The sequence below is a fragment of the Drosophila montana genome, unplaced genomic scaffold (assembly GCF_035044405.1).
Source record: "Drosophila montana isolate Dmon_TW-CO22-7 unplaced genomic scaffold, ASM3504440v1 contig_2159_1, whole genome shotgun sequence".
Lineage (NCBI taxonomy): Eukaryota > Metazoa > Arthropoda > Insecta > Diptera > Drosophilidae > Drosophila > Drosophila montana.
This window is the reverse complement of record NW_026997059.1, coordinates 80,021-96,284: the sequence shown is the minus strand read 5'-3', so window position 1 is coordinate 96,284 and position 16,264 is coordinate 80,021. Positions and strand designations below refer to the sequence as shown.

General features: G+C 35.3%; 1 protein-coding gene across 5 annotated transcripts in view; it reads right to left on the bottom strand.

Moving 5' to 3' along the window:
- Positions 1 to 16,264, bottom strand: part of LOC135427267 (LIM domain transcription factor LMO4) — a 43,312-nt gene that overhangs the window by 13,118 nt on the left and 13,930 nt on the right. Inside the window, exons 3-5 of one of the 5 annotated variants that reach the window (XM_064680675.1) lie at positions 11,909 to 12,062; positions 5,936 to 5,996; positions 5,805 to 5,852 (exon numbers count right to left, since the gene is read on the bottom strand). In XM_064680675.1, the coding sequence (XP_064536745.1) occupies positions 5,823 to 5,852; positions 5,936 to 5,996; positions 11,909 to 12,062 (245 nt within the window). In that variant the 3' untranslated portion in view covers positions 5,805 to 5,822. Of the gene's footprint in view, positions 1 to 5,804; positions 5,997 to 11,892; positions 12,063 to 16,264 lie in introns of those variants that run through there. The other 4 variants (XM_064680673.1, XM_064680674.1, XM_064680677.1 and 1 more) reach the window with 4 other exon arrangements.

The following is a 16,264-nucleotide window of genomic DNA, read 5'->3' as shown; positions in this document are numbered from 1 at the left end:
ATGCGAACTGGTCAACAATGCCCGGATGAAAATGTTAACTTAAAAACAAGCCTGAAAGGCATCAATGATAGCTTGTGAAAGTTTATAGGAAGCCATATCCTTATGTTAGGCACAATCATAACAGACTTGGGAAACCTTGAAAGTCATCCGGATGTTTATAGAATACTAGCGGGTATAACCCGGCCTTGCCCGTGGCACGTATGTTATAAAATCAATGTTTTCAAAAAGCTTTGAAAATGATTTTGAAACTGATCGGTCGGGAATCAAACAACTTTTATGCAAATCGGACAAAACTTAAAATTCACCAGAAAATTTTTTGAAATGCATTTTCCATCGAAGGAGTTTAGATTTTGCGAAAAAATAGATCTTTGGAAATAAATTTGAACACAAAACGTCACCCACCAAATCTTTGACCTCCATTTCCACCAAGGAGGAACGGATTTTTAAAAAATTGTGAAACACCCCTCAAATGAATTTGAACATAGATCTTTGAAAAAAAGTTTGGGGCCGATCGGAGGGTAAACAAAAAACTTTCATACAACCGTTTTCCGACAATTTACCACTGTTGCGGGTGGAATTTCCCAAATCGCTGAAATACGTATTTATTAAATTCTTATGTAGAGCTTTGAAAATAAGTTTGAAGCAAATCGGACACAACTTAAAACTTCGCCCAAAAAATCTTTAAATCGCATTCCCCCCGAAGAAGTTTGAATTCTGCGAAAAGTATGGAACACGTCTCAAATGATTTTTCTTATAGATCTCTGGAAATGAATTTGATCGCGAAACGTCACCCACCAAATCTTTCACCTCCATTTCCACCAAGGAGGAATGGATTTTCCTAAAAGTGTGAAACACCCCTTAAATTAATTTGAACAAAGATCTTTGAAAATACGTTTGAGGCCGATCGGATGGTAAACAAAATAGTTACATACAGACGTTTTTCGCGGTTTTTCCACACTTGCAGGTAGAATTTCCCGAAACCCCGTCTTAACGTGCACCTACATCAAATTTCAGCTTCCTAGCTGTTACGGTTTGGGCTGTGCGTTGATCACCAATCAGTCAGTCAGTCAGTCAGTCAGGACAAACAGTTTTATACATATAGATGAATTTATAAAAATAACCCTTTTATTACTCATATACCCTGAAATCCAGTTAAGTAATAAACTGGAAAGTCGAGAAGGCTAAACTTGTGAAGTTAATGATGAGCTAAGCCGTAAAAGGTTAGTGGTACATATATATTGCATTCGAGCTGTTACGATCCTGTCAAAGACTTTAGGAATAACAGACATTTTCCAAATACTGTTAACTATAACTATAACTATACAGTTAACTGATAACTTATCAACTTCAGATTTATTGCCTTTTTCATGAAGCGGAATAAAAAACGAATCTCTCAATAACTGAGTCGAAGATAATACCTGAAAACTACCGAAGATTACAAAATATACATCTAGCATCTTAAGAAATTTCAAAAATTGATTGGAGCTATGTGAAAATTGAAGACTGCAACGACGAAATCATTTCTTATAGCAAATGGAATAAAGAAATTTGATGTGGCAATTCCATAATAAAAGAATTTGGTTCATTATATTCTTTTTGAACCAGTTTGGTCCTTTGATTAAGTGGAACAGAGATATCAAAGTTCGCGGTGTCATAAAATAATTTAATAGCAACGTCTGCACAATTGACGAGCAGTATAAGATCGTTAAGCTTATAAAAACGAGCCTTACGAAAACTAATGCCTCAATAACCAAATTTATTTACCTGCATCAACCTGCGATAAGGACAACGCATGTAGCCCGTCGCGTAGAAGGCAGCAGCAAGGTAGGGATGATTGAAGTTACCAAGATCGACCAAAAGCTCATTATCATAAAGTAGCGAAGATTTAATAGCGGAACGATGTCTTAGGTAAACGGTAAGTTAGACATGACACTTATTCCACCAATCTCGACATACAAGATGGGAGGATCAATCACTCTTCCTCCGATACAAGAAGCTTAATCGACTCAAATGTCGAATAGGTAGAAAATATTAAAAATCGAAGATGCCCAGTTTTAACCGAGGCTCAGAAATACCTTAAATGTCGAAATCGAAAATAAGAGAATCTACGTGAAGATAGGAGAGTTTAGATTTAAAACATCTTACATTTAAAGACGCAAGCACAAAAACCATTGAGGCGCCAGTTGGAGGGAGATATATAATGGAATTTTTGGTTTTACATTTTAATACTAGTGTTCAAGCCAGAACTCTGCAACAGATATTTACAAATATTTAGAGTAAATCACTTTTCGGTGCAGCGCCTACTAGAGGCTACAATACCGAAGGTATGATAGTGGGAACACTATCAGATGTGACATACAGTGCCGCTCAACTGAATAGGTTTGACTTCTTTTTTAGACTTAGAACATAATATCTTCATAACGAGCACTCGCATTTAAACCAAATAAATTTTGTTAGGTTTGGATTTTATATTTTTTTTATTATATTTTCAAAAACATAGCTGAAAATCTACATAATTTTTGGCTCAAGTGCTATTCACCAAACCTATGTTTGACCAACAAAACTATAAAAAAAAATTATTCACAGCAATATTTTATGGCACTTGGTAACTTAAATAATAAAAGACACTATTTCTGCATTATTTAATATTTGGTATGACCACCCTTATTCTTAATTATTTCAAACATTCGAGTTGATAAGGAATCGTAATATTTTTCAATTTCACTCAGTGAAATAGTTGACCAGGCTTTTTTAATCGCTTCAACCAAGGTCGCCGAGTCCTGAAATTGTCTTCCCCCTTCATACACTCTCCTGGATAAAAGTCCCCAAATGTTCTCGATAATATTTATGTCTGGGGAGTATGGCGGCCACTCCAGCAAGTTAACATTCTGGTCCTTAATCCACTGTTTTGTAACCTGGGCTGTATGGATGGGGGCGTTGTCTTGTTGGTACGTCCATTGAATAGGTCCAAAAATTTCGGAAAACTGGGGAAAAGCCTTTTGGAGCACAGTCTTGTAGACATTTGCATTCATCTTTGAGGAAACAAACTGCAGCTCGCAAGTTCCATAAAACGATATGGCTCCCCAAACCATTACGCCTCCTGTACAGGAGTGATGACGACTCAAAAAGCATTCCTCTTTTCGCATATCGTGAAAATAATAGTTGTAGCCATCCGGTCCGTCGAGATTGAACTTTTTTTCGTCGGAGAAGACCACAGCCTTCCACTCCTTGTTCCATGTCATGTGATCCCGCGCAAATCGAAGTCGCGCTTCCTTCCGTGCATCATTGAGAGGAGGTTTTTTTTTATTTTTAATCTCTTTAAGTGTTTAGCACTCCAAATAACTCGTTTTACCGTTGCCAAACTAGCATTTACACCGCATTCATCCCTGATTTTACTGGCAGAGAGGTGGGAATTCGAAGCAGTTCGAAGGATTAGTCGCCTCTCTGATGCCGTTGTAGCAGATTTTTTTCCTCCTTTCATTTTTTTCCCGTAATCGGCTTCATTACGCAGAAAATTGCTTACCACGTTTTGGCTTCGACCAATCTTCTTTGCTATTTCATTATGTTTTAGGCCAGATTCAATATAGCCTTTAATTTGACCTTTTTCAAAATCGGTTCAAGATTTTCCCCGACCCATATTAAAAAAAAATGCTAGCAATTACTTTAAATTTAAGTAGACCAAAGAAATTATATGTTTTCAATCACGCAGTCAATCAATAAGCGAAGTCAAAGTTGTCAAACCTAATCAAATGAGCCAAAAATAGACCACACATTTAGCGAATTTCATGATGAAAGCAAAATTCTGATTTACCGTTGCATAGAACCCGTTACATTTGTTTGTCATATTATGAGAAACAAATGAATGTTCAAAACAAAAAAGAAGGAAAAAATGCCATAGGAACAAAGAGAGAAGAAAAAATAGAAGAAATATTTTTCAAACCTATTCAGTTGAGCGGCACTGTATAAAAAGCTTGTGGACGGAACAACGAAATATCTAGTTATAGCAGATGTATTTACGTGGAGACGTCTGAATTTTCTCGCTCAGATGTCACACATTCACACCTCGTCCTACGATCTCGTGGGCTTTAGCAGTAAAAAATTTAAATAAAAAAAGTACCCTTACTCGAACTCGAGGGCTTAAGTATTATTAAAAATATATTTGAAAAAAAGTACCCTCATTTGAACTCGAACCCGTAACCAATTGCCCTACTTGCACAGCCGATCCCGAACAGCCATACCAACAATTCATTTTCAACGAACAAAAACCGTTTAAAGTAGGAGCAAATAGCAAATACTATTGCAATTGGAGTGATGTTAATAGAATTCAATAATGACGTGCAAGAATGTTTGTGTGTACATGTACATAGAAATTCGTGTAAATTGCGCCAGCTAGCATACGTTTACCCTGAATATTCAAAGATCATAGTCTTCTTTACGCAAATTAATAACGAGAATAGAGGTCTATGTTCGGCACGCCGAAGATTTAATACCCTTGCAGACCCAACCTTTTCATAATGCTCATAGTGCTTTGCCCGTATCTAAGAAGCACAGCGAAAATAGTTAATGCCGAGTACGGTTAAGATAGTTCGAAAGACAAAAAAGTTTTTCATAGAAGAACCTACTTTTCAACCGATCGTTCCTATGGCAGCTATATGATATATATATACTGCGTGCAGCAAAAAGGGAGACTGTTCGTATAGAAAAATACACCCGGACATGGCTATATCGACTTGGCTGTTGATGCTGATCAAGAATATATATACCTTATAAGGTCGGAGATGCTTCCTTCTGCCTGTTACATACATTTGCACAACTACATTATACCCTTTTTCTATTTATTTTTAATGGGTTTAGGGTATAAAAACGTGAAAATTATACACCCGAAAATGTTTAAAACAAGTGAGAGGCTCTAGAGGGGAGTTCCCGACTAAAAGATACTTGATATATATATATATCTATAGTATATTTATATATATCAAGTATCTTTAAGTCTTTTAGTATATATATATATATATATATATATATATATATATATATATATATATATATACACTATTTAAACTAAGAAAGCTAAGCTGGGAAACTTGCTCAAAAAACATGTATTCGAAATTGATTTTTATCGATTGCTTGAAAACGAGGCAAGTTATCAATTATCAACAACTCGTACTGCGCTGAATCTAGGAAATGCGTTCATACATTCGGGCAGACGGACGGACAGACACACGGACATGGCTAGATCGACTTGGCAATTGATGCTGATAGTGAATATATATACTTTATGTGGTCGAAAATGCTTTCTTCTGCCTGTTGCATACATTTGCACAAATACATTATACCCTTTTTACCTATTTCAATGGGTTCCAGAAAAAACTCACTCTATTAATGTATATGATGACATGTATACAGAAAATTCCTGCTCTGAAGTTGATCTCATTGTGCTTTTATAAATACACTATAAAATTGCAGATGCTTCCTTTTGCCTGTTATATACATTTGTATTAAATCATAATACATTTTCAATGGGTACAGGGTATAAAAAACATTGATTTTGACAATAAAATGATTAGAATTAAAATAACAGTATCGATATTATATTTAGCATACAATAATGTTTAAAAGATTGCCCGTGGTGGCTATGGGTATTACGGAGATCTATTTGCTAGTTGTGTTTACCCAAAATATATTTTCTCCGATAACTTTATTTACTATCTCAATTTTTAATAATGTATTATTAAAATAACTAAATATATGTGGGTTTCAAATTAAGTGGGAAAGCTTAACATATAAATTCACAACAAGCTTACCTATCACCAGGACGCAAATTAGATCCGCACTTTGCACAGCTGAAGCATCTAAGATGAAATACACAGTTTATAATTTGTTTTTGTTGATTTTGTAAATCGATATTATTAATTCCAGTAAGAGCTTTTGCTACCATTTCACTTGGAGGTATAGTTTCCCCACATCCAGAACAAACCCCAGAGCTACCAAACATACTGTAAACAGGAATAATAAAATAAATATTATTATAATATTTTAAAAATGTAATATTAACTTAAATTGAATTAAACAACGTGCAACATATTGAAGCATGAATCCCCAACTAGGGGATATCCTGAACCTACTTCTACCAGCACCAATTGCAGCTGCGCTACGCGTTCGTTTGCTTTAGCATTACTAAAAATAATTTGAAACAAAAGTCAATTCCCTGTATAGGAATCGAAATCGCAATTCCCCTCAACCGACAGTACCTCCACTCTTAAGCGTGGGTATACCTCTTTTGTTTTGTTATTTACACAAATTTGGGCGCCATGTTTATGAATATTTCACAAAGAGTGTACAATAAATATTGAATCTATTCAAGATTCAAGACAACTCTGTGTTGTGTTTCCGGTATCTGCCCGATACTCTCCGTTAGCGCATTCTTATCTGCATCCCAATAAAATTGAAATAAATTTACTTCGCAAATACTCTGTATAATATAAATAAAAGTTTCGTATTTGCTGCGGAGTATTGATGTTACAAAAATCGGAAATTATTGGGTTATAATTTTAATCGTTCACTTTTTTTTTTACCGCAACTAAATCTATAGCTTAAAATTCACAATTTCTCTAGGCCTGTATTACATCTTTTCAATAGGGGAATGCTCTTCAGAATCAGGGAGGCCGGTCAGACCTGATACCCAAGTGATACACAGATTTTAAGAAGCAAGGGTATCATAAATGAATTTAATGCCATCATTAATATCTGCAATATTGTACAATTAGGACCAATCGACTTGATGATTAAAATTTTTGAGCAAAAATTAGCCCTACGAAAACAATGGATTTTATCGACTTACATTAACAGGTACATTGATTTGTCCAAATTCAAAGTAGGATAAAGGGGATATTTAAACACGTGAAAGCGTGTTAAACCTGGGCAAAACACTACTGTTGGCATCACCAAAATAAAAATTCTCTGTAGCCTGTAATGGCTCGTGCTATGAGCTTGTTTGTTTAAGCAGTAATAACAAGTAAGAGGCTCTAGTCGGTAGTTCCCGAATAGGGGATACCCTGATACTAACATTAAATGCAGATCGCCCTATGCGCTCGTTTGCTAAAGCAGTAACAATAATAAATTTAAAGAATAACTGGTTCCCTCGGTAGGGTTCGAACTGGTAACTGATGGTACTACTTTCCGCCGCCTCTACTCAACAGCCACACCAATAATTGAGTCTCATTGAGAAAAAGAAGGATTAAAATAACAATCGCCATTGCAATGCTGCTGATAGAATTCAAAGAAGACGCGCATGAATGTGTGTGTGTAGATGTATACAGAAATTATTGCAATTTGTGCTAGCTGCCGCAAGAACGAGGCCAGCAAAAACACATTTTCTTTAATAACTTTTGTGTTTCTTAGCCGATCTTGATGCATTTTTCAACAGTAGATCCTATTGTACTTTAGAATATTTGTGAATTCTCAAAAAGTCAATTGCAATTAAATTGTGGCTTAAATTGTTGGGCAGTATAAATTTGTTAATTTAATTGATGTATAGCTATAAGGTTGTAGCGGGAAGGTATATATATAATAGATATATATATATATATAATTAATATATATATATATATAATTAATATATATATATAATTAATGTATATATATATATATATATATAAAGTATCTTTCATTTTACAGCTATTAAAGCTACATGCCCAGTTTGGTGACTCTAGCTCTTATTAATTTACCAATTTTGCTCAAAAACCAGGATTTCGATATTGATTTTTATCGATTACTTAGAAACGGGGGATGTTATCGAATATCGGAATCAAACTCGTACTGCGCGGGCACTAGGAGGACCTACATTACTTTTAAGTCTCTAGCTCTTATAGGCTCTGAGTTGATTACGTTCATGCATACGGATGGACGAACGGACGGACGGAAGGAAGGACAGACGGACAGACAGGCGGACATGGCTAGATCGACTCGGCTTGTGATGCTGATCAAGAATATATAACTACTTTATGGGGTCGGAGATGCTTCCTTCTCCCTGTTACATGCCTTTTCACAAATACATTATACCCTTTTGACCCATTTTCAATAGGCTCATGGTATAAAAAGAATATGTAGGTCCCACATTAAGACTCAAACCCGTAACTGACCGCACGAATTGATAACGCTTTTACTCGACAGCCATACCAACAATTCATGTCGACAGAATTCACTATGATTGTGTGTATTTGTACATTTACCAAAAATCGATAACGTGCCCTGTTTCGAAGAAATCGATGAAAATCGATATCAAAATTCTGTTTTTGGAGCAAATTTCCTAGGTTTTAAAAGCTAGAGTCTCCAAATTAGACATTCTTCTTCTTGAATTGTATTTATATATCACGCATATTTCAATTTATATCTAACGCCACATCCTCGCCACCACCACATAGCTACAAATCATATCAATCAACAAGAAGGAATAAACTACCAATCTTAACTTGTATGTTAATTATAAATTCGTTGAATTTGAAAACGAGAAAACATAACTTATTCAACAAATAAAAATATTCTGGGCGCAATTGCTAAACACTTCGTAAGGAACATTTAATAGAAGGAATGAAGAATAAGTTATTCGAACCAAAGCATCATGTGTGGAGAGCTCATCAAAATGTAAACGCTATGCCAACCAAGACTTTAAAGGCCTTAAAATCTACATCTGGCAAATGAACCCGCAGCTATAAGGCCTTAAATATTTTTACTAATTTGGTGAAATCCCATAAGAGCGTAAAAAAACAATTATTTAAATTATGTCAAAATCAGAGAACGATAAAGCACAGCACTTTTGGAACTGTTTCTTTACTTTAAATTGTATAAGTCCTGAACGCCTAAAGCATAGAAGATTGCTCGGCAATCTTTCTGTGTGTGTGTCTGATTGTGCGGAGATGAATATGACGCTTTCGCAATTTACACAAAACCCATTTGAATCTTAAGCGTTAAATTAACTTCAATTGACCCCAATGGATAAATCGCCTATGTTCGTAGATAGGATTGATTATATGTGTAATAAGGTAGCATTTGCGTTTTATACTGATTGCAATCTCCTGATGGCAAAAACAAATATAGGCGCATTATATGGGCCAATAAATGCTAAAATATTGGCCAATAAGTGCCGAAAAGTTGGCCGGGAAGTTAGTCAAAAAGAGGAGGCACAATATAATCTAGATGTTTGACGAAAAGTTGACCAATTTATGGTTCATGTCATAAATGGTGGCCAATATAAGACAGATGCTTGCCAATATATGCCGGAAAGTTGATCAATTAATACGGGAAAGTTGGTCACTGGCGATAAAATGGGCAGTAAGTCCCATGATGGGTGGGAAAAAATTGCTTGAAGGATGGCCAGTTAATGCCGCTAAAATTTTCGATAAGCGCCATAGTGTGTGCCAAGTTGGAAAGTTGGCCAACAAATGCCGGGAAGATGGTCAAAAAGCTCAAGCACAATGGTTAATAAATGCCGAAATGCCAATAAAAGTAAGATGTTTACATGATACAGAAATTTTGGGACAGCTACACCTCGACGCTGGGTCAACTGCAACTTGCTGGCCCACTTTGCAGTAAAATGAAAATCAGAACGTGGAAGCGAGAAAAATGCAAATAGGAAAGTTGTAAATAGTTTCGGATTAAAAAAAAAGTAAGATATCTGCAGTCAGCGTTTTGAAAACTCGGCAAATAGACTCAAAAACAATGTCTGAACTATATCAGATAGAGGAAGCTGCTTAAGTCAAAAGATTTAGAAAAAATAAAAGGAAACAGTGAGCTTCCATTTAATGCCCCAATTCAATATGCTATTTATCAACATCCAATTAAAATGTTTTTTGGATTATTATATTTGCCAAGAGCTTTTAAATAGTAAACGAGAAAATTAAAAAAAAAAATAAACAGGTGAGAATACATTGAAAACGAAAATAATAATAAAACATAAACAACCAAGAACAAGGTATACGGAAAGGTCGGGCTGTTGTAAATATAAGACGTTGGTTAGGAAACAGTTACAACATCTCCAATGTAACAAATTAAAAACCATCATTAAATAATTACCGTTTCATGTGAAAATGTGAATAGCTTACAGATTAATGCACTTACTTATATTATTTCGATGTTTCTATTACTTCAACTTATTCAAAAACAAAAAGGTTTCCAATTTGGGAATTTCGGCATAAAAAATTAACAGAAACCGAAAACTCAGGTAATTTTTTACGGGATCCACATGGCTATGGAAATTATATGAACGGACGAATCTCCAGTGTAGTGTAATCAGTTGATAACAGAGCTATTTTGATGTATGCATCTAACTTGCATGACTCTACTGCTAATATAAAAGAAAAATCGGGTGTTATTGCCAGTGTTTCTACAGTTTAACAGCTTATTTCGAAGGCACGACACCTAAAACGTAAAAAACTAAAAAAAAAAAACCACTGAACAGTGTTCGAAAGGAGCAGAGATTATTGTTTTGCTGATCGCGAGAGTGGCTCCGAGTTGTATTCTCTGGCGATAACAAATTTCATTGGATGCCCTGGATGGCTATAACTATTACTTTCACGATTTAAGGGAAGTGGAGTGGGCGGCGTAATGTGTTCTAATTTTTGACTACCAAAATGAACGCAGTCATGCAAAATCGTTATGGAAAAGGCTTTTCAGGAGGCGAGAAATTTGCTTGGAGCCTTAGAGTGGAAATTTCAACATGATAACGCCCTAATCTGGATCGTTTGATCGCTGGATCGTGAGAATATCACATAAATGAACTGACTCTCCTGACTTAAATGATATAGAAAATGTGTGGCTAGCAAGGAAGGTATACGAATCCGGAAAACAATATTCTACAAAATCGGAGCTTATTGAGGCTTGATTATATCAAGCCTTTCTTTGATTCTCTACCCAACAGAATATATGAAGTTATCCTGAATCATGGGGGCTTTAGTCATTATTAATTATAATAAAATCTGCTTAATATTAGTTATATTGTAGCAAAGTTACTTAGCTTAGTCAATCAATATCATATAATAAATATTTGCTTGGCTGGCTCGAGGTCCGGGGTTTTTATCTAACACAAAAAAGAAACACAAATAAATATTCCAAAACTCGAGCCAGCCAAACAAATATTAATAACATGGAAAAATCGCCAAAACCAGCATTAAATATTATATATCCAACTCTCATTAAGATTTTTCGACAACTGTGCTATTCTAGTGAGCCAATTTTGGTGGCATAAATTTTGAATATTTAAACAATAATGTTTTGTTTAAATATTGTTTTTAGTAAACTATCATTGTTATTTTCTGTTATTTGGTGAATATTTAATTATAATTTAATAAAAAAAATTGAAATCTATTTTTTTAATGAGAAATCTTGCTATTACTTTGAAAGATTTAGGGGCACTATTCAAATGAGCGGCAGTGTATATGTATATAGCCTTATGTGAAAACATGAAAGGAAAATAATATCTTTTTGTAACTATCTTTGAAACTTAGCAGGTAAATAATAAATAAGCATAAACATTATCTTTCCCAGTATTTCGCTGACCTGTAAAAGAACATAACATAACCCACCCTCATAGAAAAAGCTAGGCGTTAAAAAATTATTTTTCAGGTACAGAATTTGGACACTAGATATTGAACGACTCCGTTAATAATACATATATTGCATGCAAATTAAATCGATGATTTCTGTTACAGTTTAAATACAAATTTATGTTAAATATTACAAATTTCAAACAGCCCACATAAACATTTATCAAGAGTATAGCTCGATATACGCTTTAAAAAAGAGAAATAAATATCATCTTTCATGTGATTTATAAGTTAAACATACATATGTCTAATAATAATTGCAAAATTTCTGCTTTGCAAATTTTTACATTACACCGCATTGACCATACCTGGAATAGTCCTTTTTACAGAGTATTAGACCTCGCCTGGTAAAACAACTAGAACCGACGTCGGCTAACATAGCTCCACAGCAATGACATTTCAGGCAACCGTTATGCCAATATCTGTCTAATGCATATAAAAGATATCTATCACTTATTTTATCTACGAAAATATAAAAAGTAAAGAAAAGTATTAGTACATAAAACATTGAATTACAATATATCTTCATATTTCTATATAAATATATTCAAAATTGGGGCGGCACAATAATCTACATGCCAGTAACTTTAATACGCCAACTCATTGCGGAATTATATACAAAATATTGTTGAAAGCTTAACTTTCTTGTTGCTTCGTACCAGTACCACATGAATATTTGTTTTTCCTAATGCAAAAATACAGATTTTTGCCATGTTTCATCAAAAAATTGTCAAAAGTAAATATAATAGAGCGTTAATTAAAAATATTTATTTAATGAGAATTTATATTTTCCTTTTTATATATTATCAAATTGAATTAGCCCCTACCATGTTATGGTGCTGTATTTCCCGGCCGTGCTCGCGGCAAATTGTTTGATTCACATTTTGATACACTTAAACTAATTAAAATTCGTTTTCATCTATTTATATACAGCTTTAGATTAATATTAAAAGCCTGTAATAAATTTACTTTTTTATAACTTATCTCTGCACTATTACAAACAGATTGTAAGAGTCGGCTTGGGTCGACAGGCAAACCTCATACAAAACGGGCTGTAGTTGGTGACATCAGGACAAATGTCTGTCTCAAACAGTTTACTAATCAACTAACCCGCCCGTCAGACATATGGCAGACAAATTTGACCAATTTTGGGATGTCAGAATATTAATTTAAATTAAGGGAAAAAACGTCATATGCTTTAATATGTATCATGTGATTAAGCATTGAATAGTTAACTGGTTAAGTCATTGTTATTACGTAAGTATAACAAGTAACTGGTAAGTTATGTGCTTAAAATATTAAGTACAAATTTTTCAACCAGTTCCCGCTCGAGAAAAATTTAAATCTGTCTTGAACTCCACGTATATTTGAAAATATTTTGAAGGTCCATTGAATAAAGAACCATAAGTTGGAAACAACAGTTTCCATCCATAAGGGTTTGAAAATAAGTTTGAAGAAAATCGGACAAGAATTTAAACTTCTCCCAAAAAATCTGTGATTCTCATTTTCAACCGAGGATGCTTGGAGGATGCTTCGAAAAAGTGAAACACGTACAAAGATATTTGGAAATAAATTTGTATGCAAAACTTCACAAACCAAATCTTTGACCTCCATTTATACCAAGGAGGAACGGTTTGAAGTGAATTTGAACAAAGATCTTTAAAAATTAGTTTGAGGCATATCAGATGGTAAATAAAAAATGTGCAAAAAAATATTTTTATCGAATTTTCCACACTTGTGGATGGAATTTCCCAAAACCCCACCATAGCTTGCACCTTCATCACAAAAGGTAACTATAGTAAAAATGCCAGCTTCCTATTAAGAAGTATCGATTGATCAGGTTTGTCACACCACAGATGAGCGTGGGCAAGAAAAATAGTTTTTATCAATATTGGTGACTAAAACTCCATAAATGTAGAATATATAGATTTACCGATATTCCAAAAATAATTTAATTTTTGCCCAAAAAGCGTGCAGATTTTAAATAAAAATTATAAATTTGGATTTGGCGACCTTTCCATTTTATAATTATTTGCTTGGCTCGCTCGAGGTCCGGGGTTTAGTACTAATTCTATTGGCTTTTATCAAGCGCTGACCCATTGAGACCCTTTTCATAGTTCTTGTTCGTCGCATTCTTGAGTTTGGCTCATATGTCTAGTCATCACAATTTTTAAATTTTATTTAATATTTTTGTTTTTTCCCTCCCATTTTGTAGTTTTATGTCCGCCAAAAGACTCCTGTAAATTATCTCCTCGTTTACAAATAGTTTAAGAGTAAGCTTGGTGTAATATTTATTCATAAATATATACATACACCTTTACCTTTTGAATGTTATTATATTAACTATGTGGCCTTGCATGAACCGTTTCGGGTCCTCTGTGGTGATTAGAACAACCTTAACAGGGTCTTCAGTTTGGAGTCCTTTCTTCGTCTAAATCGAAATAAATTTACGCGGCATCGGGATTCACGCGATAACAATACATATATATATCTTAGCCAAGAGTAAGAATGTAACGGTTACAGGAATCGGCAAGCGCCGTAATTGCAGAAAAATTATATTTTTCCTAAAATCAAATACCAAATGTTCATCTAACAAATATTGGATCTGACTGACCAGTTTATATCTTATAAAATACAGTTTTTCAGAAGCTTTCTGGTAGGAAACATGCACAAAGACGGAGTTTTGAAAAGTTGACCTGCATGTTGGGAAAATTGTTTGAATGACGATCATGCCGCCTTCGAAACAATAATATACTTAATTTTTTAGCAGAGTCGATTTAGCCATGTCCGTCTGTCAGTCCATACGTATTTATGATTGATCCCAGAATAAGAACTACAGACTTGAACGTAGGTCCTCCTAGTGCCCACGCAGCACGAGTTTGTTTTCCATCATCGATTACTTACCCCGTTTCCAAGCAATCGATAAAAATCAATCTCGTAATCCTGTTTTAAATAAAAAATCAAAAAAATAAATACTCCAATAGGAACCAGACAATTTTTTTTAACGAATATACGAATATATTGATTTAAGAAAACGTTGGCAAGCTATCGCAAAGCGCAAGAATTACTGTATAGATGTGCCCACACATATACTTGTGCGTGTGCCTTTTAAAAAGCTTTTTTCTGTGTGTAAGCTATTATTTTACTTCAGCTTTCGGATATAGAATGTGAAACGATGGCAAGTAGCTCGGGCGGTCGAAGGCGGTAAAGAGCTCGACAACGAAAGAGGTAACATACTTTTTTTTTAATTTGTTTTTAATAATACTAGTATACACCTTCGCCCCATAAATAGTTAAGGCTAAGGAAATTTTACGTTATATTCATAAAACACCATTCCCGCTATCGGTTTCATCAAACGTAGTCATATGCTGTTGCATAGTGAAATCAGCAACGTTATGCACTAAGCACGATATTAACGTAAAGCCAAGCCAAACGAGCTAGGAAGTTGACATTTTTACTGCAGTGGAGTGTTATGGAGTGATTTTGAGAAATCTCATTCACGGGTGTGGTAAAATATCGAAAACTGCAACACAAAACTTTTATGGTTTTCATCCCATGGGACTAATACTCATTCAAAAGATTCATGTGTGAGGTGTTTCTCGCTATTCAGAAAATTCAAAGATTTTGTGGGTGAAGTTTCGGTCTCAAATTCAATTCCAAGAATCCTAATGAAAGTTAATTTGAGATGTATTTCACAGTTTTCGTAAAATCGCAGGGTCCGAGGTCAGGTTGCCCAAGGCCATAGCGCACCCATTCTCTTATCGCTAAGTTAAGTGGCAGATCTTGTTAACATGATGCTTTCACATAAAATCCCTTTGAAGTTCCAGCTAAAGTTGTGATGCTTTTAGTCTGCCTGAGCCTGCTCAGGGCTCAGTGGTGAGCAGGACAAAGCCGCAACACAACCGTGGGTCTTTTGGAAATTGGGCGATATTCCATTCTAACGCAGAGATCTTGAACTCTTCCAAAAATTCTTAAACACTCCTCCAGGCGATCGGTAGGGTACAGATTGATGCCAGAACTGGCCCAGGACACTACCCTGATAGGCACAAGCCTGAACGGGGTGCTTTCCTCTACGATGCTAGCAAGAGCTTGAGATTATAAAAGATGGTCTCGAGCTAAATCCGGTCAAAATCGAGACAGACGCCCAGAAGAGGACAGCAAATTACGGCAGGCAAAGACAAAGACTTATAAGAGTACAGTGTGGGCCCGGGCTTCCTTCCATGGAGCCGGAAAGTGGCCAACATCAAAGACCGCATTGAAAAATTTGTGCTTCTAAATCGTTTGCAAACACTTCACCAGATCCAATCGCTGCGCAAAGGAGACCTTAAAAGAGTTTTCTGCTTGAAGGGTCGGGTGCACCTTCACAGCGCATATCTTTGCGATATCGTCAGGCAAATGGAAGGGATGCGAATCTTAAGCAAGTAACGATGACAGCTTGTTCCAGAGGCCCAGCTGAACATAAGGGCTGATAAACAGTAGTAGCCTAACCGTGGGTATAATCCGACGACAGATCTGGGCACTCAATTATGGCGAGGTGGACGCAGGGCATTTACCTATGCATTTTAAATCGTTGAGGGCAAAAAGATTGCGTCACTTGTAAAGTGTGCGGGCCCCTTCAGGACGCGAAGCCTAGACCCATAGACCCTAGGCATTAAGAAGCTTCA